The sequence below is a fragment of the Eumetopias jubatus genome, unplaced genomic scaffold, assembly GCF_037043125.1.
Source record: "Eumetopias jubatus isolate StellerSeaLion01/CBP00866 unplaced genomic scaffold, mEumJub1_p1.0 scaffold_4, whole genome shotgun sequence".
NCBI lineage: Eukaryota > Metazoa > Chordata > Mammalia > Carnivora > Otariidae > Eumetopias > Eumetopias jubatus.
Window position 1 is genome coordinate 172,551,419 of NW_028274810.1, and position 25,743 is coordinate 172,577,161.

General features: G+C 37.5%; 1 protein-coding gene across 6 annotated transcripts in view; it reads left to right on the top strand.

The window, feature by feature from the left end:
* Positions 1 to 248: 248 nt before the first annotated feature.
* The window catches only part of VCPIP1 (valosin containing protein interacting protein 1), a 40,981-nt gene continuing 15,486 nt past the window's right edge, over positions 249 to 25,743 (top strand). For all 6 annotated transcript variants that reach the window (XR_015768100.1, XM_088022809.1, XM_088022810.1 and 3 more), the window contains exons 1-2: positions 249 to 3,213; positions 14,166 to 14,252. Coding sequence is in view for 5 of the 6 variants with exons in the window: in XM_088022809.1 (XP_087878935.1) it covers positions 510 to 3,213; positions 14,166 to 14,252 (2,791 nt within the window). In the remaining variant the exon portion in view is untranslated. The remainder of the gene's footprint in view (positions 3,214 to 14,165; positions 14,253 to 25,743) is intronic.

Consider the following 25,743-nt stretch of genomic DNA (forward strand, 5'->3'; position numbering starts at 1 on the left):
AACTCCCAGCAAGCAACATGAGAGACTATCTTCCTTTCTGCCCCCCCTTCCTATTGCCTTCCTCTTCCGCCTCTCCGCGGGGGCTGAACCGCTTGGCCTAACGGTATTTGTAGTTCTTTCTGGATCCAAGATCCTAGCACTCAACGTCTGGAAGAGAGGCTGCAAGACTCTAATTCCCAGAGGGCAGAGCGGTAGCTGCGCCTGCGCACTCTCAGTGAGGGCGTGTATGTCTGTGTGTCTGAGGGAGAGAGAGAGCGAGAGTGAGTGAGTGTGAGTGCTGGGTAGGGTGGTGGCCGTTACGTTCGGGGCAACGGCTACGGCAGTGGAGAAGTAAGAAGAGAAACAACGTCCGGCGCTTCCGCCTTCGCTTAGGAGGAGGAGGAGCTGGTAGGGAAAGGAAAGTGATTCGCCCTGGGCCTGGAATAGACAGAGTCGGGCTGGTGGGGGTCTGGGCTATGAGCCTTTGAGGGTCGCTTGGGACGCGGAGCGAGACACGAGAGCCGAGAGGTATGTCTCAGCCGCCGCCGCCGCCTCCGCTGCCTCCGCCACCTCCTCCCCCCGAGGCTCCGCAGACTCCGCCGTCCCTGGCGGCGGCGGCTCCTCCGGTGGGGCTCTCGAAACGGAGAGACCGGAGAATTCTCTCCGGGAGCTGCCCGGATCCGAAGTGCCAGGCGCGTCTGTTCTTCCCGGCCTCCGGTTCTGTCAGCATCGAGTGTACCGAGTGCGGACAGCGGCACGAGCAGCAACAGCTGCTGGGGGTGGAGGAGGTGACCGACCCGGACGTAGTGCTACACAACCTGCTGCGGAACGCGCTGCTCGGGGTGACAGGGGCACCCAAGAAGAACACGGAACTGGTAAAGGTGATGGGCCTTTCTAACTACCACTGCAAATTGTTGTCGCCCATATTAGCTCGCTATGGAATGGATAAACAGACAGGCAGGGCTAAGCTTCTCCGGGACATGAACCAGGGTGAACTGTTCGATTGCGCTTTATTAGGTGACCGCGCCTTCCTCATCGAACCAGAGCATGTTAACACCGTGGGCTATGGCAAGGACCGCTCCGGAAGCCTCCTGTATTTGCATGACACTCTTGAGGACATCAAGCGGGCCAATAAAAGCCAGGAATGCCTCATTCCAGTTCATGTGGACGGGGACGGACACTGTTTGGTGCATGCTGTGTCCCGGGCTCTAGTAGGCCGGGAACTCTTCTGGCATGCCTTGAGAGAGAATCTTAAACAACACTTTCAGCAGCACCTGGCCCAGTATCAAGCCCTGTTCCATGACTTCATTGATGCCGCTGAATGGGAGGACATTATCAATGAGTGTGACCCTCTGTTTGTACCACCTGAGGGTGTTCCCTTGGGCTTGAGGAACATCCACATATTTGGCCTTGCCAATGTATTACATCGCCCTATTATTCTGCTAGATTCTCTCAGTGGCATGAGAAGCTCTGGTGATTATTCAGCCACCTTTCTGCCTGGGCTCATCCCTGCAGAGAAGTGCACAGGGAGAGATGGTCATTTGAACAAACCAATCTGTATTGCATGGAGTAGCTCTGGTAGAAACCATTATATCCCCTTGGTAGGCATAAAAGGGGCTGCTTTGCCCAAACTGCCTATGAATTTGCTGCCTAAAGCGTGGGGTGTGCCTCAGGACCTTATTAAAAAGTACATTAAACTTGAGGAGGATGGTGGTTGTGTTATTGGAGGAGACAGAAGTTTGCAGGATAAATACTTACTTAGGCTTGTTGCTGCTATGGAAGAAGTCTTTATGGACAAACATGGTATCCATCCTAGTTTGGTTGCTGATGTCCATCAGTATTTCTACAGGAGGACTGGGGTGATAGGAGTTCAGCCTGAAGAAGTCACAGCAGCTGCTAAAAAAGCAGTAATGGATAATCGCCTTCACAGATGTTTGCTCTGTGGTGCCCTTTCTGAACTTCATGTTCCTCCAGAGTGGTTGGCTCCAGGAGGGAAACTGTATAACCTGGCAAAAAGTACTCATGGACAGCTGAGGCCTGACAAAAATTACAGCTTTCCCTTGAACAATTTAGTTTGCTCATATGATTCAGTGAAAGATGTTCTGGTACCAGACTATGGATTGAGTAACCTGACAGCTTGTAATTGGTGCCATGGCACATCTGTGCGAAGGGTCAGAGGAGATGGGTCTATTGTGTATTTGGATGGGGACAGAACTAATTCTAGGTCCACTGGTGGCAAATGTGGTTGTGGATTCAAACATTTTTGGGATGGTAAAGAGTATGACAATCTACCAGAAGCTTTTCCTATTACTTTGGAATGGGGTGGAAGAGTGGTCAGAGAAACAGTATATTGGTTCCAGTATGAAAGTGATTCATCTTTGAATAGTAATGTTTATGATGTTGCAATGAAACTTGTTACCAAGCACTTTCCAGGTGAATTTGGGAGTGAAATCCTAGTTCAGAAAGTTGTCCACACTATATTGCATCAGACTGCCAAAAAGAATCCTGATGATTATACTCCTGTAAATATAGATGGTGCTCATGCCCAAAGAGTCGGAGATGTACAAGGACAAGAGTCGGAATCTCAGCTCCCAACTAAAATTATTCTTACTGGACAGAAAACAAAAACTTTGCACAAGGAGGAGTTAAACATGAGTAAAACTGAAAGAACTATTCAACAGAATATTACGGAACAGGCTGCTGTAATGCAGAAACGGAAAACAGAGAAGTTAAAACAAGAACAAAAAGGGCAGCCCAGGACTGTTTCTCCTAGTACCATTCGTGATGGTGCATCCTCTGCACCTGCTACCCCTACCAAGGCTCCCTATTCACCAACAACTTCTAAGGAGAAAAAAATCCGAATAACAACTAATGATGGACGGCAGTCAATGGTTACACTTAAGTCTTCAACAACCTTTTTTGAACTTCAGGAAAGCATAGCCAGAGAATTTAACATTCCTCCATATTTACAGTGTATTCGATATGGCTTTCCTCCTAAAGAGTTAATGCCACCCCAGGCAGGAATGGAAAAGGAACCAGTTCCTTTACAGCATGGCGACAGAATTACAATAGAGATTCTAAAAAGTAAAGCAGAAGGTGGTCAGTCTGCTGCAGCACACTCGGCCCACACTGTGAAACAAGAAGAGATTGCTGTTACTGGTAAACTATCTAAGGAACTTCAGGAGCAAGCTGACAAAGAAATGTACTCCTTGTGTCTTTTAGCAACATTAATGGGTAAGATCATTTTAACCTAGATGGTTATTTCTTAATTGTGAATATAATGCATTGAGTTTTTCTGTTGTCTTTGTGAAAAAAAATCTGTGGTCATCGTAAAAACTCTTCGATTATATATATAGTTTAGGAGGAGATTATTTCCTTCAGTTTTTTTTGTTTTTTTTTTTTTTACAGTTGATGGATATATGTGAGCATGATTCTCTACTAAAGTCAATATTTAGGACAACATAACTAAGAAAGTGAAAGTAGTCCCTTAACTGTTACCAGATTATTTAAATATAATTTATTGTTGTAAATTTTTTAATAGCCTTATAATGTAGCTATTTAAAACCTTTTAAAATATTTTACCTCCTGGGCTCTATTGAGCCTGCCCACTTTGTCCCTTTTCATTTATTTTTAAATTTTCTTTTCCTGCATGTCATGTGATTTCAGGACTTCCTGTTTGATGAATTGCAGTTTCTGGTGTTTATATTCTCACTGCTCTCCCACCTAATAGTCTCTGTCCTCCATTTCCTGTTCTTCCTTTCCCAGTTCATCACATTTTTATTTGTACATTAGGATTTGTGCTTAAGTTATTTCCTTGCTTACTGACTCTGTGCCATCAATTGTAATAAACTATCATAACTCATGAGAAATACAAGAAACAGGTAGATGTTAATGGGGTTGCTTAAGAAGCATTTCTTTTTAATAATTCAGCGTAAATTAAAAATATCAACTAAATATGTAATCTAAAGCTTTAGATGATTTGAGATATGATCCAATGGTGCACTTTTAACATTATTTTTATTTGCTTAATCTTTGTTTTCAGAATCACTCTTAATATGCTTTACTAAGGCTTAAAGTGAATTAAAATTTATATTACATATTAGAAGAGCCTTATTTTTGCTGAGATTAGAGCTTTTAACTGGAAAAGTGATCTGGGTTTTGATTCTTTTTTCTAAGAGTAGTAAATATCAGTGAATTGGGCCTTGACCTACCAAAATGAAGATTATTTATTCCTGGCTTGTTAAATTTGGGGGCCTAGAAATTAATAGGAGATCTAAAAGCTCTGTACACATTTATAACTTGATATTGCTGATTTTATTTTGGCAGACATAGCCATCGAATTGGGGGATATGTCAAGAAATGTATTAGGCACACTGTATGTCTGTCTCTTAAGAGTTTCTGGTTTCTTAGAGACTACATGAAAGATTGTGTGATCTTTGGAGTCAGAAAGACCTAGAATTTGAATCTTGGCTCCACTGCTTATTAACTTAGTGATTCAGGCAAGCTGCTTATCTCCCCAATACTTTCAGTTGCTTCTTCTCTACAAAATACCCTTTGTAGTTGGGACACAGGGCAACAATAAAATACTCCTAGAACTCTGAAAATTAAATAACATTGGCAGAGAATGGATAAAATTAGGTATATGCAGAAGGTACTTTAAAAACTAGCAATCTCCCAGGTAAAAAACAGGAAAGAGAAGGTCTTCCTCAATAGAGGATGAACTCTTGAGGATGTGGCTCATCTCTTATCTAAACTTGGATGCTCAGTACCCAGTATAGTGCCCAGCAGGTTGCCGGCACTTTGAAATGTTTTTGATTGCATTAAATAGATGACATTAACATGTCTAAAGAAAGGCTGTGTCAGCAGAAATGGAATGGATGGTCAGCATTGAACGTTGAAAAAGAGTTGAAAAGCAGAATTTGGCACTGTTTAGACACTGCTGTACAAAGGGAAAAGATACATCATCTAGGGTTCATGAAAATTCTGGTAACTAGAAAGGTAATCTCTAGGGTGGGAATATTTCATCAGTCCTCACCACGGCCTGGCTGAAAGAACTGTATCCCTTTAGTGATTCTGTATTCATCAGGTATCTATTCTGAACACTCATTTAACTTCCTGATAAAAGTATTGATGTACAGGTGAGAATGCATATGAGGATTAGTTCACTTAGAAGGCTGTGTTCTCCCTTGTAAATAAATAAATGGCAAGAGTGAGATTATGATCCGTACTTTAAATCTGGTCAGCATAATAATATATTTTATAATGAAAATCAGTAAAATATAGTTCTGGTTTATAATTAGTCACCTTTTGAGTTTAGTTTGAGGTTTCTGGACCTAAATATCTGAGTACTAGACTGTAGACTGCAATGAGTTCAACAATATAATGTCTTGTTATGATCCCTTCCCTCTTTACCTCCAACATTTATGTTGCTGCCCTTATAAACCCACACATCTCTTTAAATCTATTCCCAACACAAATTTGAGCATAAAAAGAGTGTTTTGTTATTTTTTTTTAATTTTTTACTGTAGCACTTGAGAGATTTTCTGCTGTAAAAAGTACTAAGAGAGTGCCTGACCTGTATTAGTCCCTCTAAAAATATTCGTTTTTTACCTCTCTTATTTTCTTATAACTGTATTTGAATTATGTAGAAGATAATCTTTTTGTTTGTTTTGTTTTGTTTTGTTTTGTTTTTGTTTAGAGAGAGAAAGCATGAGTGGTGGTGGAGGGGCAGAGGGAGAGGGAGAAAGAATCCCAAGCAGGCTCCATGCCCAGGACAGAACCTGATGCAGGCTCGATCCCATGATCCCGAGACTGTGACCTGAATCTGAATAAAGATTGGGACACCCAACTGCCTGAGCCACCCAGGCACCTCTAGAAGATATTCTTTTTTTATTATTATTAAAAATTTTATTTATTTATTTGACAGAGAGAGGGAAAGCACAAGTAGGCAGAGTGGCAGGGAGAGGGAGAAGCAGGCTCCTCGCTGAGCAGAGGAGCCCAGTGTGGGGCTTGATCTCAGGACCCTGGGATCATGACCTGAGCTGAAGGCAAATGCTTAACCCACTGAGCCACTCAGGTGCCCCGCCCTAGAAGATATTCTTAATAAAAAGTGATGTGTTGGTAAAAATGTCAATTTGGGAATAAATATATACGCACACATACATATACAACCTTATGTAAAGAGTGCTGGAGAACTATTGATGTTTAGTTTGGAGAGGGCTGGAAAACGACAGAGCTTATTTAGAAAATTGCAAATTTCAAAATGCAGAAATTACTTTGTGAATTACCAGATATGAGCTAAGCTGCTGATATTTTAGTTTAGAAAAGAGTGCATCCAGCCTTATGCTGTTCGAATAACTGGCTTCTTCTCATTTAGGTTTAGGCTTAAATACCACCTTCTTAGAGAGGCTTTTTCCTGACCATTATCTAAGGGTTTGAGAGACCTTTGCTAACCAATCTAAGTAGGTCTCCTCTATCATTGTATCCTGTTCATTTCTCTCATACCCTATTACAAATTTTCATTATCTTCTTTGTTGGTTTACTTATTTATTTGCTCACCCCACTGTATTGTAAACTCCACAAAGGCAGAGACGGTAGCCTGTTTTATTCACTGATGAATACTTTATCACTTAGTACAGGGCCTGGCACTTATTAGGTGCCAAATAAATGCTTGCTGAATGAATGAATGCAATTTTTTCAGCAAAATGAATGTTTTGCTGTGAGCTAGAGATTGTGCTGGAGATACAAAGATGAATGAGACATAGTCCTTGCCCTCCATAAACTTAGCTGCAGAATCTCAGCTGAGGGCATTATAATTATTATTTATTTGTATCAACAAATGCATCAGTCTTTTGCTTAGTATAAACCATTCATGGAACTAGTCACTTTGAATATGAGAGTTTAAAATGAAATAAGTTCTACCTGTAACATTTCACATTTAAATCTGCTTTATCCAGACTAGTTGGAGGTTATTGAACAATTTTTGCAGATTGTCATCTTCATTATTTATATGTGAGTGACTTTCGCATTACAAAATATATTATTCAGTTTTCTTGTAGACCATTTTTTGGTGGATTTTCTTTGTGGTAAGCATGACAGATGGCCTAACAGCCATCATAAATACTAGGCTAATTTCTTTTTTCTTTGTAGTGTATTCCACTAAGTTTCTAGTTAATTTTCTTTTTCAAGAGTTAAAGACAGATTTGTGAAAAAAACAGAATCTGTCAGTTTGGAGTTGCTTTAACAGAATTGAGCTACTTGTGATATTTACCCCACTTCACTATAAAGGTTAGCAGCCTTTCAGGAGTTGAGAAACTTGTTTGATTTTTATATATCTTTTATCTTCCTGAAAGATGCATATAGATATATCCTAAGATAAATGTATGTTATACATGAATTTATACTATAATACTTTGAAGATTAAGTTAAACATTGATTCTATTCCTTTCTGTACTCAACTACTTTGACACCTTTTATTTTCCTTCATATTTTTTCAATTACAAGATTATATTATTTTTAAATATTCAAAGAATTCAAGTGTATGTAAAGTAAAATATGATAGTTGTCTTTAACATTTTTACCTCCCAGAGAAAATCAGACTGTGTGTGTTACACACAGGTTTGTGTGCAGGTATATGTATGATAAATACATCTTTTAATGTTAATGATGACGCTAAAACTTGTATGGGCTGGATACACTTCAGGAACTTGGTATAAGGAGAGAAACAGGCATCCCTTTCTTAGAAATGGTTTTGACTATTGATAAGGTAGATACATTTTTAGATGGGAGGATCTGCAGGAAGGGTAGAGAGATGGCAACAATTCTTTCAGCTAACGAATAGCTTTAGGATTATTTCTAGTAGAAATAGTCCCATGTTCCTAGTTTAAATTTACATTTTGGCCAGTTTATTTTATGGTGATAGATACTTGAGTTCAGAGTTAATTTTAGGTATCTTGGGTATCTTGGGTATCTATTTTAGGTACCTTAGGTAATCTTAGGTATCTTGGGTATCTATTTTAAAGACCCCCTCCCCTTTGGGGAGGGGGTCTTTAAAAATACATATTTTTTTTCTTTTTTAAGTTTATTTATTTAGTAATCTCTACAACCAATGGTGGGTTCAAACTCAGGATCCCAAGATCAAGAGTCATGGTGCTCTTCCGACTGAGCCAGCCAGATGACCTTATAAAGATAGTTCATTTTATTACTCAGCCATAGGAAAAGAATGAGGTCTCGCCATTTGTGACAACATGGATGGACCTAGAGGGTATTATGCTAAGTAAAATAAGTCAGACAGAGAAAGACAAAACCATATGATTTTATTTACATGTGGAATCTAAAAAACAAAACAAAAAAGCAGAAACAGGCCCATAAATTCAGAAAACAAACTGATGGTGGGGGGTGGAGGGAAGTGGGCAAAATGGGTGAAGAGGAGTGGGAAGTACAGGCTTCTAGTTATGGAATGAATAAGTCATGGGAATGAAAGGTACAGCATAAGGAATATAGTCAGTGGTATTGTAATAGTGTTGTATGGTGACAGGTGGTAGCTATACTCGTAGTGAGCATAGCATAATGTATAGAGTTGTCAAATCGCTGTGTTGTACACCTGAAACTAATGTAATGTGTGTCAATTATACTTCACTAAAAACATATATATATATATATTTCATATAGATGTTAGATTTTAAAATTTGCTCACTTCAGGGGCGCCTGGTAGCTCAGTTGGTTAAGCGACTGCCTTCGGCTCAGGTCATGATCCCAGGGTCCTGGGATCGAGCCCCGCATTGGGCTCCCCGCTCCGCGGGAAGCCTGCTTCTTCCTCTCCCACTCCCCCTGCTTGTGTTCCCTCTCTCGCTGTCTCTCTCTCTCTCTCTGTCAGTTAAATAAATAAATAAAATCTTTAAAAAAATAAAAATAAAAAATAAAATTTGCTCACTTCATCAATTGCAAAATAGGAACTTCAAATTGCCTTTTTAAAAAGCCAGTTAGAAAATTGGAATGATGAGCTTTTAAGCCGACTTTTAAACCCGTCATTTTATTATTAGTAGTAAAAGTTAGAAAAATGTGATATTTAAAAAAAATGTTCACTTTAATATACTTTTTAAAAATTAAAAATTCTTAAAGAGGAAAAAAGTCAGATAAACCAAAAGAAAAACCATCCATAATACCACTGCCATATATAACTACTGTTTAGGTAGGAAAACTGAAGACTTTTTTTTTTTAATTTTTTTTTTTAAAGATTTTATTTATTTATTTGACAGAGAGACACAGCGAGAGCAGGAACACAAGCAGGGGGAGTGGGAGAGGGAGAAGCAGGCTTCCTGCTGAGCAGGGAGCCCGATGTGGGACTCGATCCCAGAACCCTGGGATCATGACCTGAGCCGAAGGCAGACGCTTAACGACTGAGCCACCCAGGCGCCCGAACTGAAGATTTTTAGGAGGAAGGATTTGAGGAAGACAAAATGTGAACAGAGGTTATTGATGATAGTGGTATAGACATTTTTTCTACATTTATATGTACACACAATGTGCTGAATATAAATATTTTATTTTTTACTGTGAAGAAACATAAATTATAAAGTTAATTGGGGACTAACAAAAATATGAGTTAACATAATATTTGCTAGATGCTTTACCAAGCTATTCCTGTTCTCTAAGAGTTTGCTTTCTAATGGAATGGTAGAAAAATAATTCTTTCCTTTTTTTGGTAAGTTCTACTCTCTTAGTAACTTTCAAATATACAATGCAGTATTATTAACTGTAGTCACCATGCTGTACATTACATCCCCATGGCTTATTTATTTGATAACTGGAAGTTTGTAACTAAAAGTCTTTTCCTTCGTTTTTGCTGTGATTTTTTTTTATTAGATTCATGAAGAGGTATAGATGGTTCCATTAGTTATATTTTATCCATATTAACACTGAAGAACAGTTGTCATTGTGCTGCTCCATTTAAGTTTTTCTGTACTTCTTTCGGGCATTGTTAAAAGGAAAAACTTCATTTGTACTGTTCATTCATATACATTCATTCAGTGAATGTTAAGAGTGGTACTATCTCCTCAGCATTGTGTCGCCCTGGGAATAGAAAGTCAGGTAGACCGCTGACCTTTTCCTGACTTTGAGAAGCCAGTCTAGAAGGGGAAGCAGAAAAGTATAGTAAATTAACCTGCAGTGTGATGAGAACTGTGGCGCTCATCTGCATAAGAGTAGCAAGGAAGGTACCTACCTACCTGCCACTCTGAAGAATCCAAGAGGAAGTGACACCTAAATTGAGTTTTAAAGAATATATAGCAATTATTGACCTTTGGGAACCAGACCAGTTTGGTGGTGTTGCTTTGTAAAAGTCAAGTTAGGGTGCAGTGAGAGATGTGGGATAGATGAGAATGCAAGGATGACTCTTTGAGTGCCTTTATCTGCCATGAAAAAGGAGCTTGGACTTTATGGTATGGTTTTGGGGAACCATTAAAGGTGTAACGCGGAAGAAGGAGGGATTTGAGGAGAACAAGATTGGAGGGAAGACCCTTGAGGATGTGATGGCAGTGTTGCAGGCAGGAGACAGGCCCGAACCAGGGCAGTTGTAGGATTGATGGGGGCAAATGCAGTGGAGAGCAGTAGGATGCTGATGGGGCACTTGTACAGAGAGTCACAATTCCTCCTTCCTGATCTCAGATAATCTCTTTTCTTGGTTCTGTTACCCACAAACATGACTTAGTGGAAGTATTTGTATACCAAAGGAAATAATTTGCCTATTTTTTCCTCCCAACCAGTTGTTAATGCCAGGGATTTCTATAAGAAAAGACTGGATAGTTCTGTCATATTTGTTGTAACACAATTTGACCTCTGGTAAAGGTTTAATATCAGTGGAAAGGGAGGGCTTAAGCTTTGGATTCAAATCCTGCCTCTGCCACTTACAAGCTGTTTGATCTTGGGAGAATTGCTTAAACTCTCTAACTTTGTTTCCTTTTCTGTATTTTTTTTTTATTTTAAAGATTTTTATTTATTTAACAGAGAGAGACACAGCGAGAGAGGGAACACAAGCAGGGGGTAGTGGGAGAGGGAGAAGCAGGCTTCCCGCGGAGCAGGGAGCCCGATGTGGGGCTTGAACCCAAGACCCTGGGATCATGACCTGAGCCGAAGGCAGACACTTAACGACTGAGCCACCTAGGCGCCCCTGTTTCCTTTTCTGTAAAATAGGGCTTAGTTGTGATGAGAAAACAAAACTGTGTAAAGTGCCTTCTCAAAGCTGTGTAGATAATAGAGGTTTCGATTTATTTATCCTTCCCTTAAAGGAACAGAGCATGCATACTTAATGAGGCCAAATACTGCTCTGAAGAGGGGTGAAGTTTGGTTCTTGGGAGAGGGAGAGGGTAAACAAAATCTTTATTTAATGAATAGAGCTCTGATATACTGCAGTACATAAACAGATAAGCAGTATATCTGTATTTCTGTAGTATTCAAATGCCACAGAGGAGGCAGCTTAGCAAAATGTTTTAAAGGGATCCTTAGGAATAATTTAAAAAAACGATCCTTAGAGGGACAGAATGAAAACAAGGTTGATAAACACTCCAGTAGAGTTCTTACTTAGAGTTCTGCCTGCTTAAATAAGGAATAGTAAGGTATGTAAAATACTAGGAAATGTCATTTTTTAAATTAGTTTTTAATGGTGGACAGTTCTGGAGAATTCACTACTTTAAGACCTATTCAGACTTTTACCAAAAAAACTTAAGTGCTACCATATAATTTTTAGTTATTTATTTGACAGAGAGCACACAAGCAAGGGGAACAGAAGGCAGAGGGAGGGGAGAAGCAGGGTCCCCACTGGGCAGGGAGCCCAATGTGGGACTCCATCCTAGGACCCAAGTATATGACCTGAGCTGAAGGCATAGGCTTAACCAACAGCCACTGGGGCGCCCCACTACTATATAATTTTTGTATGTTTTTCAAATAAATTATATTCTGAGTATTTTATAAAATACTTAGTACATTTAAGGTAACATTGATAATAACTAAATGAAAGGTTATTGCCATAGAAATTTTTTTTTAAGATTTTATTTATTTATTTAGAGAGGGAATGAGAGAGACAAGGCATCAGAGTGGGGAGGGTCAGAGGGAGAGGCAGACTCCCTGCCGAGCAGGAGCCTGATGTGGGACTCGATCCCGGGACTCCGGGATCATGACCTGAGCCAAAGGCAGTCGCTTAACCAACTGAGCCACCCAGGCGCCCTGCCATAGAAATAATTTATCCAAATGAAGTTTAATGATAAGTTCAGCAATTGAACTTCTACTGTAAGTTGTTAACATTCTGTTTTGGAGGCTTTTATTAATATTCAAAATTTAAAATTAAATTCTTGTGCCCACCCTTAAATTTAGCCATATTCTGGTAATACTGTATCATTAGTGAATGAAGTGTTTGTGTGTAAGTAAATGTTCTAGTAAACTGAAACTTTAAGCGCCAAGGCTTTTAAAATTTGCATACTTTAATCTGATGTACTGAGTACTCTAAACTTTAACCAACTGCCATGCAAATTCATATTCCTGTTTATAAATGTGGGAAGGGGTTAGAGCTCTGAGAGATTGCATGTACGTAATGATTAAGCCACATCATTAGTAACCTCCATTCAAAAATAAAAATTAACTTTTCTTTGTTAAGATTAACTGAAAAAAGTCCTTATTGTAAATGTAGCATATATACAGTGTCAGATTAGAAAATAGTGAAAGTATAAAGAAACAAAAACAATCATTCCACAAACCAAAAGTAACTAATTTTTTAAAAAAGATTTTTTTATTGGGGCATCTGGGTGGCTCAGTCCATTAAGTGTCTGCCTTTGGCTCAGGTCATGATCCCGGGGTCCTGGGATTGAGCCCTGCATCGGGCTCCCTGCTCTGTGGGGAGCCTGCTTCTCCCTCTCCCTCTGACTGCCATTCCCCCTGCTTGTGTTCTCTCTCTCTCTCTCTCTCTCAAACAAATCTTAAAAAAAAAAAAAATTATTTATTCATTTTAGAGGGTGGGGAAGGAAAGCGAGAATCCCAAGAGGGTTTCGCGTTGAGCACGTGGAGCCTGATGCCGGGCTTGACGCCACAATGCTGAGATCACGACCTGAGCCGAAACCAAGAGTCAGACGTTTAACCAACTGTGCCACTGAGGCACCCTCAAAAGTAACTAATTTTTATGTTCCTTCTATTCTTCATTAACTTTTTGAACAGTGATTATGTTTTTTTATTTGAAACTTCTTATTGAAATAGTCACTGTCAAGGATGTTCTTAAAAAAATGTTTTTGTGAATGGTCATTTGCTTGTGGGCATTTTGTAGACTTCTAAAGGTTGTTCTGAATCTCTTCAACAAGGTATTTCTCCCCTAAATTTCTATTTAAGAAAGTCAACTTTGGAACAACACAATACATTAATTACTTACCTTCAGTCTGCCTATTTACTTTTCTCCCTAGACACTTCCATCTATTTTTATTTGGTTTTAACATAATATAGAATACACAGGGGCACCTGGGTGGCTCAGTCTTTTAAGCGTCTGCCTTCAGCTCAGGTCATGATCTCGGCATCCTGGGATCGAGCCCTGCATCGGGCTCCCTGCTCAGTGGGAAGCCTGCTTCTCCCTCTGCCTCTTCCTCTCCCACTCCCCCTGCTTGTGTTCCCTCTCTTGCTGTCTCTGTCAAATAAATAAAACTTAAAAAATATATATATAGAATACACAATTCTGTATTTTACTTGTTAAAAATAAGTATCTTTCCATAACCTTCTCTGTTGCTCTAGTTCAAGGTTGTGAACTACTTTCCTTTGAGTTGGATTGAGTCTTCAGGTATATTTTGTTTAATATGCCTAGTGTTGACTCATGCAGTTTTAAAGACATTTTTGAATTAGTTTCTACATTTAAAAAATTGGGAGAATTCACATGAAAAACCTAGGTTTCTGGCTTCTGAAAAGCCATATGGTCTTAAAACATTGGGCCTACCCTCTTCTATGACAGCACGTGGCAGTGGCTGCCACCTTTAGATGGGCCATGGATTTTCTAGTTTACCATAGTCCCATCACTCCATATCATCTCTTTATGTTATACCAAGCTGTGTTACTCATTTAGGAGATCTGCCTTGCAATCTCTATTCGAGGTTAATCATTAAGCAACCTTGGGTTGAACTCTTTTGTTTGTTGCCAATACTATATCTGTTTTTATTTTACAGGAGAAGATGTATGGTCTTATGCAAAGGGGCTTCCTCACTTGTTCCAGCAGGGTGGAGTATTCTACAATATTATGAAGAAAACCATGGGTATAGTTACTATCTGATTTTATTCTTAGATAATATATCTCCACTTAGGCTATTGTAAGATTAAGAAAGGGCAGATATTCTAAAGCTACTTCCAACATTAATCTTTGGTATATGTTCTTCTTTAGCAGTTTGCATAGTTTAAATGAATTATTATCCTCATATGATCAGCTATGTTTTCAGCTATAATATTACTAAAAAGTCTCCTATTATTTCCTTGCTCCTATATTCTCATTAAATTATGTATATGTTTCTTAGTAACTAAAGACAAATTGTGAAATTAGAAGCAAAAAAAAAAAAAAGAAAGAAAGAAATTAGAAGCAGATTTGGTTATAATGCTAGTGAATGTACCAGAACAAGATAATACAGTATTTTTGTTGTTGTTGTGTTTTGGCTGTTACTATTATATACCTCAGTGTTTTCTGAATTTTAAGAAATTACTCATTTTACATTTAACTTCACATTGGGTATGCATTGTTTGTAAAGATATTTGAAAGTATACAACTGTATCTTCAGGTTTTAAGGTCTTAAGAGAATGATTAGCAGTGTGTGTTTGGACCTCACATGTTTTTTCAGAGATTTGATGTGAATGATTTTGGCTTTTCTCGTTTTTTTCATTTTTTTCACTACCTGACCTCCATAGACATTAACTGCATAATCACTATTTATGGTTTTTATCTTACACACTTTTTTTTCCCCTTCTTCAAAAAAACCAACCCAACTTGACTATTGTAGAAATGTTCAAACATACATAAAAGTAGCAAGAATAATATAATGAACCCCTGTTTACCCACCACTCAGCTTCAACAATTATCAGTACATTTCTATTCCCCTCAACTGGACTATTTTAAAATAAATCCCAGACATAATATAATTTCATCTGTAAGAACTTCATTATGTATCTCTAAAAGTAAGAACTCTTTCTTTTTAAAAAAACTACAGTATGATTATCACTTATTAAAAATATGAAAAATAATTTTTAAAACATCACCAAATATCCAGTGAGTTTTTACAATTCCGTGATTTTTTTATTGTCTCAAAAAAAATTTTTTTTCTTTTGGTTTATTTGAATCAGGGACCAAAGAATAGCTGGCTGGCTGGTTTCCTTCCTTTCTTCCTTGGTCCTACTTTCCTTCCTTTCCTCCTTCCTTCCTTCCTAAGACAGAATTCTTGAAACATAATTTGCATACAGTATAATTCACCATTTGTATGTATATGAATTTTGACAAACATATGCAGCCATGTAGCCACCACCACAATCAAGATACAGAATATTGCTGTCATTCTAAAAAGTTGCCTTGTGCTCCTAAGCAATCCCTTACTCCTACCCCCCAGGCCTTGACAACCACTGATTTTGTTTGTCTCTTTATGTTTGTCTTTTTCATATCACCATGTAAATGGATTAATATAACCTTTTGTGTCTGGTTTCTTTGATTTAGCACAGGGGTTGGCAAACTACTGCCCAGCAGCCATATCAGGCCTGCTGCCTGTGTATATAAAGTTTTCTCAGAACACAGCAAAATGTGTTCTGCCACACTACAGTGGCAGAATTGAATAGTTGTGGCAGAGACTATATGGTCTGAAAACCTAAAGTATTTACTGTGTTGCTCCATTACAGAAAAAAATTTGCCCATTTCTGTTTTACTGTTTTAATGCTTTTGAGATTCGTCTATCTGGTTGCATGTATTAGTTTATTCTCTCATATAGCTGAGTAGTATTCCATTGTATGGATGAATCACATTTTTGAAAATCTATAACCAATTGAAGGACATTTGGGTGATTTTCAGTTTTGGGCTTCTATGGATAAGGCCACTATAAACATTTGTGTATAGGTCTTTGTATGTGGACATATGTTTCACTTCCCTTTTATAAATACTTAGGAGTGGGATTGCTGAGTCATATGGTAAGTATATGCTTATCTTTATAAGAAACTCCCAAACCATTTTGCAAAGTAGCTGGACCATTTTGTATTCCTTAGCACTGTACTGGAGTTCCAGTTGCTCTGTTCCTTACCAGTACTTGGTAGTATCAGTTTTTGTTTTTTAAAACTATTTTGATAGGTTTATAGTATTACCTCATAGTGGTTTTAATTTGCATTTCCCTAATAACTAATGGTGTTGAGCATCTTCTCATGTGCTTATTTTCTTCCTTCTTTTGCTCATTTTTAAATTGGTTTGAATCTTCTTTTTAGTTGAGTTTTGAGAGTTCTTTATATATTCTGGGCACACATCATTTATCAGGTAAGTATTTTGCAAATATTTTCTCCCAGTTTGTAATTTGTCTTTTCATTCTCTTAACAGTATCTTCTGAAGATCAGAGATTTCTAATTTTGATAACCAATTTAACAGTTTTTTCTTTTGTACTTTTTGTGCCCTATCCAAAAACATCCTTGCCTAATCAAAGGTGACAAAAATTTTTTTCTATGTTTTCTTCTGGCAGTTTTATAGCTTTAGATTTTATATTTAGGTTTATGATCTATTTCAAGTTGATTTTTTATATGTTGCAAGGTATGAGTTGAGGTTCATTTTTTAATGTATGGATATCCAATTGTTCCAGCACTGTTTATTGAAAGAAGTATACCTTATCCATTGAATTACTTTAGTACCTCATCAAAAATCAATTGACCATGGATCATACACTTGAAAAGGGTGAATTATATGCAAAATATAGCATCAGTAAAATTATTTTAAAAAATCAATTGACTATATACATGTGGGTCTATTTTTAGAAACTGTTTTCTGATTTGTTGATCTATGTCTCTCCTTTCGCCAATACTTAGTCTTGATTAAAGTATCATTATAGTAATTCTTTTTTTTTTTTTAAGATTTTATTTATTTATTTGACACAGAGAGATAGCGAGAGAGAGAGAGGGAGAGAGCACAAGCAGGGGGAGCGGCAGGCAGAGGGAGAAGCAGACTTCCTGCATGAGCAGGGAGCCCGATGTGGGGCTCGATCCCAGGACCCTGGGATCATGACCTGAGGCTGAAGGCAGCAGTTTAACCAACTGAGCCACCCAGGCGCCCCCATTATAGTAATTCTTGAAATCAGTTAGTATGAGTCTTCCATCTTTACTCTTTTTTTTAAGTTTTTATTTAAATTCCAGTTAGTTAACATACAGTGTAATATTAGTTTCAAGTGTACAATATAGTGATTCAACACTTTCATGCAACACTTGGTGCTCATCACAAGTGCATTCCTTAATCCCCATCACCTATTTGACCCAGTCCCCCACCTACCTCCTCTCTGGTAACCTTCAGTTTACTCTCTACAGTTAAGTGTTTCTTGGTTTGCCTCTCTCTCTCTCCTCCCCCCCCCCCGGCTTCCCCCCCATTTGTTTTATTTCTTAAATTCCACATAAATAAAATCAAATGGTATTCATTGTTCTCTACCTTATTTCGCTTAGCATCATACTATCTGGCTCCATCCATGGTTTTGCAAACATCTTTATTCTTTTCCAAAAAAAAATTTGGGGTATTCTAGGTGCTTTGCTTATCCATATAAATTTTAGAATCAGCTTGTTAGTTTCTACAAAAAAGTCCGCTGGGATTTTTATTGTGATTTGTTGACTCTGTAGATCAAATTGAGGATAAATGATATTTTTACAACATCAAATCTTCTGATTCATGAAAACATTGTATTTCTCCATTTATTTAAGTGTTCTTTAATTTCCCTCATCAAAATTTTGTAATTTTCGGTATATAATTCTTACATATCCTTTGTTAGATTTATACCTAAATATTTCATGGTTTGGGAATGCTGTTGTAAAAGATGCTTTTTTTTTTTTTTAAAGATTATATTTATTTATTTGACACACAGAGATAGCGAGGGAGAGAGAGGGAGAGAGCACAAGCAGGGGGAGCGGCAGGCAGAGGGAGAAGCAGGCTTCCTGCATGAGCAGGGAGCCCGATGTGGGGCTCGATCCCAGGACCCTGCGATCATGACCTGAGCTGAAGGCAGCGGTTTAACCAACTGAGCCACCCAGGCGCCCCTAAAAGATGCTTTTTTAAAAATTGCAATTTCCTGGGGCACCTGGGTGGTGCAGTCAGTTAAGCATTGGACTCTTAGCTTTGGCTCAGGTCATGATCTCAGCTCAGGATAGTGAGATTGAGCCCCATGTCGCCTCTGCACTCAGTGCCAAGTCTGCTTAGGACTCTCTTTCTCTCCCTCTCTCTCTGCCCCTCCCCACCCCCGCTGTCTCTCTTGCTCCTTCTCTCTCTCAAATAAATAAATGTTTTTTTAAAAATTCCAACTCCTTTTGTTCTTTGCTAGTGTATAGAAAATAAGATTGGTTTTTAAACTTTTTTTAAAGATTTTATTTATTCATTTGAGAGAGAGCGAGAACAAGAGAGATCACAGAGGGAGAGGGAGCGGGAGGAGCAAACTTGCCACTGAGTGGAGAGCCTGTGTGGGGTTCGATCCCAGGACTCTGAGACCATGACCCGAGCCGAACGCAGACGCTCAACCGACTGAGCCACCCAGACGCCCCAAGATGGGTTTTTATACATTGACCTTGTATCCTGTGACCTTGCTAAATGCACATATTCTTGTAGCTTTTTTAGCAGATTCTGTGGGATTGTCTGTGTAGGTCATCATGTCTTTTGCAAATAAAAGACAGTTTTATTTCTTCCTTTTCAGTCAGTATGCCTTGTATTTCTCTTGCCTTATTGCAGTGGCTATAAGTTCATTGCTGAATAGGTATGGTGAGAACAGACATCCTTGCCTTGTTCCTGAAAGCAATTCATCTGGTAGGTTTTTCAGAAATGCTCTTTATCAGATTGAGGACATTCCGTTCTATTGATGGTTTACTGAGAGCTTATATTTTGAATGGATGTTGAATTTTATCAGGTGCTCTCTTCCTGCATCTATTGAAATGATCTTATGGCTTTTCTATTTAGTTTATTGGTAGGGTGAATTACATTGATTGATTTTTGGATGTTGAACCAACTTTGCATGCTGGATTCAAATCGCTAATATTTTGTTGAGTGTTTTGCAGCTGTATTCATGGGGCATAATGGTATGTAGTTTTCTTAAAATGACTACTTAATCAGGGTAATGTTGGCTTTATAAAATATAGTTGGGAAGTGTTTGCTCCTCTTCTGTTTTCTGGTAGATTTTGTAATACTTTGATATGGTTATTTCTTTCTTAACTGGTAGAATCCACCAGTGAAGCCATCTGTGCTTGGAGTTATCTTTGCTGGACAGTTTTTAGCTATGAATTTAATTTAATAGAATCCTCTTAAGTTTATGTGTTTTTTCTTGAGTAAGCTTTGTTTTGTCTTTCAAGAAATCTGTCCACTTCATCCAAGTTAACAATTTTATTGGCATAAAATTGTTCATAATATTCCCTTACTGTCCATTTAATATCTGTAAGGTCTGTAGCTCCTTCATTTCTGATATGGGCGATTTGTTTTGCTGACCAGTCCAGCTAATGGTCTATCAATTTTACTGATCTTTTCCAAAGAAACAGGATTTGGTTTCACAGGTTTTCTCTGTTGTTTTGTTTTGCTTGTTTTGCTGACCAGTCCAGCTAATGGTCTATCAATTTTACTGATCTTTTCCAAAGAAACAGGATTTGGTTTCACAGGTTTTCTCTGTTGTTTTTCTGATTTTAGTTTCATTGATTGCTGCTTTTACATTTATTTTTTCCTTCTTTTTGCTTGCTTTGGGTTTAATTTGTCCTTTTCTTTCTAGTTTCTTTATGTAGAAGCTTAAATTATTGCTTATAAATTTTTGTTTTCTAATAAAAGCATTTAAAGCTATAAATTTCTCTCTGAGCATCCTCCCCCTTATTTTTGCATCCCTTTCTTTTTACTTTCCATTTTCACATTATTGATATCCGTTAATAGTTTTTTAAAAGTATTTAATTAGTTATTTTTAAAAGTATTTAATTAGATCGATTAATGGCATTCTCAGTAATTAGGGTAAATATGCACTGTCTTTCATGCAACTGAATGAACTTCCCTCATTTGTTTTTTGTGTGGGAGGGATAGGTGGTGGGTGGTTGTGGGGATGACTTTTGATTATTTACTAAATAGTTTTATGTTTCTGGTTTGAAATTATTTTTAAAATGTTAGCTGTAATGCTAAGACAGTTTAATGGAGAAAGAATTGTTTTTTTCAACAAATGGTGCTGGGACAACTGGATATTTACATACAAAAAAATGAAGTTTTGACTTCTGCCTCACACCAAATAAAAAATTAGCTCAAGGGGCGCCTGGGTGGCTCAGTCGTTGAATGTCTGCCTTCGGCTCAGGTCATGGTCCCGGGGTCCTGGGATCGAGCCCTGTATCGGGCTCCCTGCTCAGCGGGAAGCCTGCTTCTCCCTCTCCCACTCCCCCTGCTTGTGTTCCCTCTCTCGCTGTCTCTCTCACTATCAAATAAATAAATAAAATCTTTAAAAAAAAATAGCTCAAAATGTACCCACCACCTAGATATAGGAGTTAATACTAGAAAGCTTTTAGAAAAAGACATAGGCCTAAAATTCTTGCCTTTGGATTTGGCAAAGCCTTCTTAGATATGACACCAAAAGTACAAGCAACAAAAGAAAAAAATAGATAAATAAAAAGCAAACTTTTATGCTGTAAAGGACACCATCAAGAAAGTGGAAAGATGGGCACCTGGGTGGCTCACTTGGTCATGATCACAGGGTTGTGAGATGGAGCCCCATGTCAGGTTCTGCGCTGGGCGATGAGCCTGCTTAAAATTCTCTGTCTCTCCCCTGCTCTCTCTCATTAAAAAAAAAAAAAGTGAAAAGACAGCCCACAGAATGAGAAAATTTTTGCAAATTATGTATCTGATAACAGATTTGTATCTAAAATATAAAGAACTTGGGGGCACTTGGGTGCTCAGATAGCTAAGTGTCTGCCTTCAACTGAGGTCATGATCCCAGGGCATGATTCCAGGGTCCTGGGATTGAGCCCCGCATCAGCTCCCTGCTCAGTGAGGAGTTTGCTTCTCCTTCTCCCTCTGCTCCTCTCCCCTGCTGTGTACTCTCTCTCTCTCAAATAAATAAATAAATAAAATGTTAAAAATAAAAGCTCATCAGTAAAAAGGCAAATAATGCGAATAAAAAATGGGCAAAAGATCTGAATAGACATTTCTCCAAAGAAAGTATACAAATAGCTGTTAAGTACATAAACTGATGTTTAGATGCTCAGCATCATTAACCATCAGAGAAATGCAGATCAAAACCACAATGACATTGTACTTCACACTCACTAGAATAGCTATAATCAAAAAGGCAGATAATAAGAACTGTTGGCAAGGAGATATAGAGAAATTGGAACCCTCATACTGGTGGTGGGAATGTGAAATGGTGCAGCCACTTGGGAAAACAGTCTGGCAGTTCCTCAAAAGATTTAACATGGTTACAACCCAGCAGTTCTACTCTTAGGCGTATACCCAAGAGAAATGAAACCTGTCCACACAAAACTTGTACACAAATGGGTCATAATAGCATTATTCATAATAGTCAAAAGTGGAAAAAAAACAAAATTTCCATCAACTGGTGATTGGATAAGTAGGATTTAGTGCATCGATACAATGAAGTATTATTTGGCAATAAAAAGGAATGCAGTATTGGTACATGCTAGATCATGCATGAACCTTGAAAAATTATGCTGCATGAGACAAACCAGTCACAATAGATCATATATTATTCCATTTATATTAAATGTCACAGAATAGGCATACCTAGAGAGAGTAAATCAGTATTGCCTAGGGCTGGGAGTTAGGGTAGGCGGATGAAATGAGAGTGACTGCTAATGGGTTTGAATTTCTTTTTAGGGTGATGAAAATGTTCTAAAAGTGATTGTGGTAATGGTTGCACAATGCTGTGAATATACTGAAAACCATTCAGTTGTACACTTAAAATGAATTTTATGTGAATTATCTCTCAATAGCCATTATAAGTTTTTAAATGTTACCTGTGTTATTTATCCTTATTAAGAAGTAGTTTAAAATTCTGAAGTAAGAACATCTGAGATCAAATTTTGGTTCTACCACTTACTCCCTGTGTGACTTCTAAGTCTTAATTTCTTCATTTGTAAAGTGGGTATTATAATCTCAGTCAGGGTTGTTAGGATCAAATGAGATCATGCACATAAAGCAGTTAGCAAAGGGCCTGGTACCTAATAAATAATTAGCTAATGTTTGTTGTTATTATTAGAATTTTAGCTGTTACTTGCAGAATAATTAAAATTCTTTTGACTATAACAACCATTTGAAATGGGTCATTGTCAGAAAATTTTACTTTTCAAAATACAGTTTCTTCTAATATTTGTGGCAGAGTTTTATCTTTTCAAAAATTTCATTATTCAGGTAATCTCTACACCCGACGTGGGGCTCGAACTCTTGATCCTGAGAGATCAAGAATCCCATGTTCCTCTCACTTAGCCAGCCAGGTGCCCCTCACCTCTTTTGTTGAGGACAGATTCGTGTGGCAAATCATTATTATTATCCTGTGGTCAAAGAATCAAAGTATATCACCCCAAAACACATACACCCATATCTTCCAAAAATTGGAACATACTTCTCTTTTTTCAAATCCGCCCTAACAAGCAGATGGTTATATCTACGTTGGAACAGAAATCTTTCCCAATATAACTAGACTATTAATATTCCTATTCTTTATATTTGGAAAGATATTTTAAAGTTCTTTTGCTTAAAATGTAAGTTTCCTTGCAGGTCTTTATACAGAGATAAGTGCAGACATGAATGACAAATTTAGTTCTAAAACTTGTATAGCTATCTTTAATTTATAATGTTGAGTTTTGCTTGTGTTTGAACTTTATGAAAATGGAAATTGAAAATTATGCTATATGCGTTCTCTGTGATTTTCTTCTTTTATGCAGCACTTTCAGATTCATTCACGTTGATGGGTTCAACTACCATTTTCACTACAGCATAGTATTCTGTTTTATCATTTTAATATTATTCATCCATTGTTCTGATGCATTTCTAGTTTTTTTGATGTAAGGAAGAATGTAGCCCTAAATATTAGTATACATATTTTTTGGTGTGATGTGTGATGGAACTGTTGATATGTGATACAGGAATTTTAATACACCTTGATTCTTAAAATTCAAAAGGCTATATAAGTTATATAAAACCTAAATGATTTAAAGAGAGCACAACCCCGTAAAGTATTTGCATTGGTTTTTTAAAACATATTTAAAATAATGTAAAAGGTCTAGAAACTATAGAAATGGAAAACATCACCTATAATTTTTAAATATTTGTCTTATACATACATGTTTTGGCCTGATTGTAATTATAGTACTTAGATTTGTTTCCTTCTATTCATGCACATTTTACTATATATATGAAGCATCATAGGTTTCTTATTTATATCAATTCTTAATAGCTGCTGCATATTACTTCCATCAGGTAGATTGTAATTTTCCTAGCCATCGTCTTCTTGTTGGAAGCTTACATAGATTGTTTCCAGTGTTTCATTGTGAATAATACTGTGTTATGTGGGACTATGATTCTTTCCAGGGATGACCAAGGGAAAGCATCACAATAGCAGTCTGGAAACAGTTACAAAACCTTTTGATCTAATAGAGGAACTAAAACTATTGACTGCCTGATTTACATTAGGCACTCTGTGGTATGCTTTGCGTGTTTTCTCATTTAATCCTCAAATAATCAGTGAAGTCAGTAGTATACCCATCATTATACTTACTTGATTGTATTATAATGATCTGTTTGTACCTGTCTCCTAAGAATTGCATTTTATTTGAATCTTCAGGGTCTATTTTAGTTCCTGGCACATAGTGAGACTCAACAGGTGTTATCTATTGAAATGAATGTTTGAAAGTTGCTTAGGGTCATCCCTGGACTTAATCATTCAAAATTCTCTTCTTTGCTACCTTTGTTTCTTGAGCCAAGTTTTACTTTTCCACATCTGCCTGGCAAAACCTTTGTCTATAATGCTTCTGAAGATAGACTGGAATTGTGTGTGGATGCTGCAGGACATTTCCCCATCGGTCCTGATGTTGACGATTTAGTTAAAGAGGCTGTAAGTCAGGTTCGAACAGAGGCTACTACAAGAAGTAGAGAACCAAGTCCCTCACATGGGCTGTGGACAGATCTCTGGTAGGGGATTGGTAATAAGCCGATTCTAAGGGTTGTGGCCTGAAAGGTACTATTGAGACCACATCTCTGATTTTAAATTTTTGTCTGTCTCTTTTTTTCAGTCACCGATGCCAAAAATGTTCTGCTAAGAGGAAATTCTAGTTGGATTTGTATTAATGGATACTTACAGCTGAGATGAATGTTTATTTTAAAATTACTGTATGTTATTTATTCATTTGCAGTTTAGTTCTTTTCTGTGGTTATTTGGAATATTCACAGTGAGATACATTAGAACTACTCTAGCTTTTTTTCAGAGGAGGGAGGAAAAACTATTCTTAATAACCTACAAAACTGGAGACTACCTAAATGCCTACTAAGCATTCTATAGTTCAGTCATCCTCCACCTCTGTATTTGTATAGCACTAACAATTTCATTCATTTTTAACTAGTTTGCTTTTGCCTTTATATTTTGCCATAAACATACCCATTTGCACCATATATTATTAAGAGTTCTCTGCTTCATGGGTTCTAGGCTGGACGTGGAGTCTACTTACAAAAAATAAAAATAAGAGTTCTTTACTTCATCTTTCTTTTGTTGCTAACATAGAAAATCTTTGGTTTTATAAAATTTGAAAACCCCTATTGCATACTTGGAGTATACTTTGAGAAACAAATTTAAAATGTAAGGGTATTGGATAGTTTAAAACACACAATTTTCTTATACCCAAGCTGGAAAAAGTATAAAATTTTGGAATACCAGATAGTGACAATAAGCTCCTCAAGTAGAAAATAGAAGCCTGCTTTTAAGTTCTTCTATTGCTACCTTAGTTGACTATGAGAAGTAAATTAAATTGCAGGGGCCATTTGAGGAGCATCTGTAAGTCAGGCTTATTTTGGTGGTTGTGGCTTACCCGAGAGGAATAAGAGGAGTAACATGAAATAAAACTTTTTCAAAGGAATTGAATTAAACAAGATCTTTTTCATTTATTTTGACCAAATGTCATTTCTTACAGTTATACCAAAGACACAGTGCATTAATCTTAGCTTTCCTAAATATGCCCTCATAATTACTTCTTTAACTATAGGATATCTCATTTTGAAAGTTCATTATCTTTTATATTTGTAAAAGATATATACCTAAGGTACACTGAGAAAACCAGTTTTATGCTGGTATTCTGTAATTTAGCAGAATTACTAATGATTTCTAATTTTAATTCGCACTGCAGCATATTTTGTGCAACACTTTGCCCTTATAGGTATTTTTGCAAAGTTTTAAATTTGAATTAGTAGATGAAAGTATGTCTTCTTATTGCTTTACTGCAAGCAGTTGTTCTACTAACACTGTTGTTAGTGTGTTCTCATAGCTTAGCTGTTTCAAGCGCTTTTCCTAACTTTGTAACAGATTAATGATATTTGTA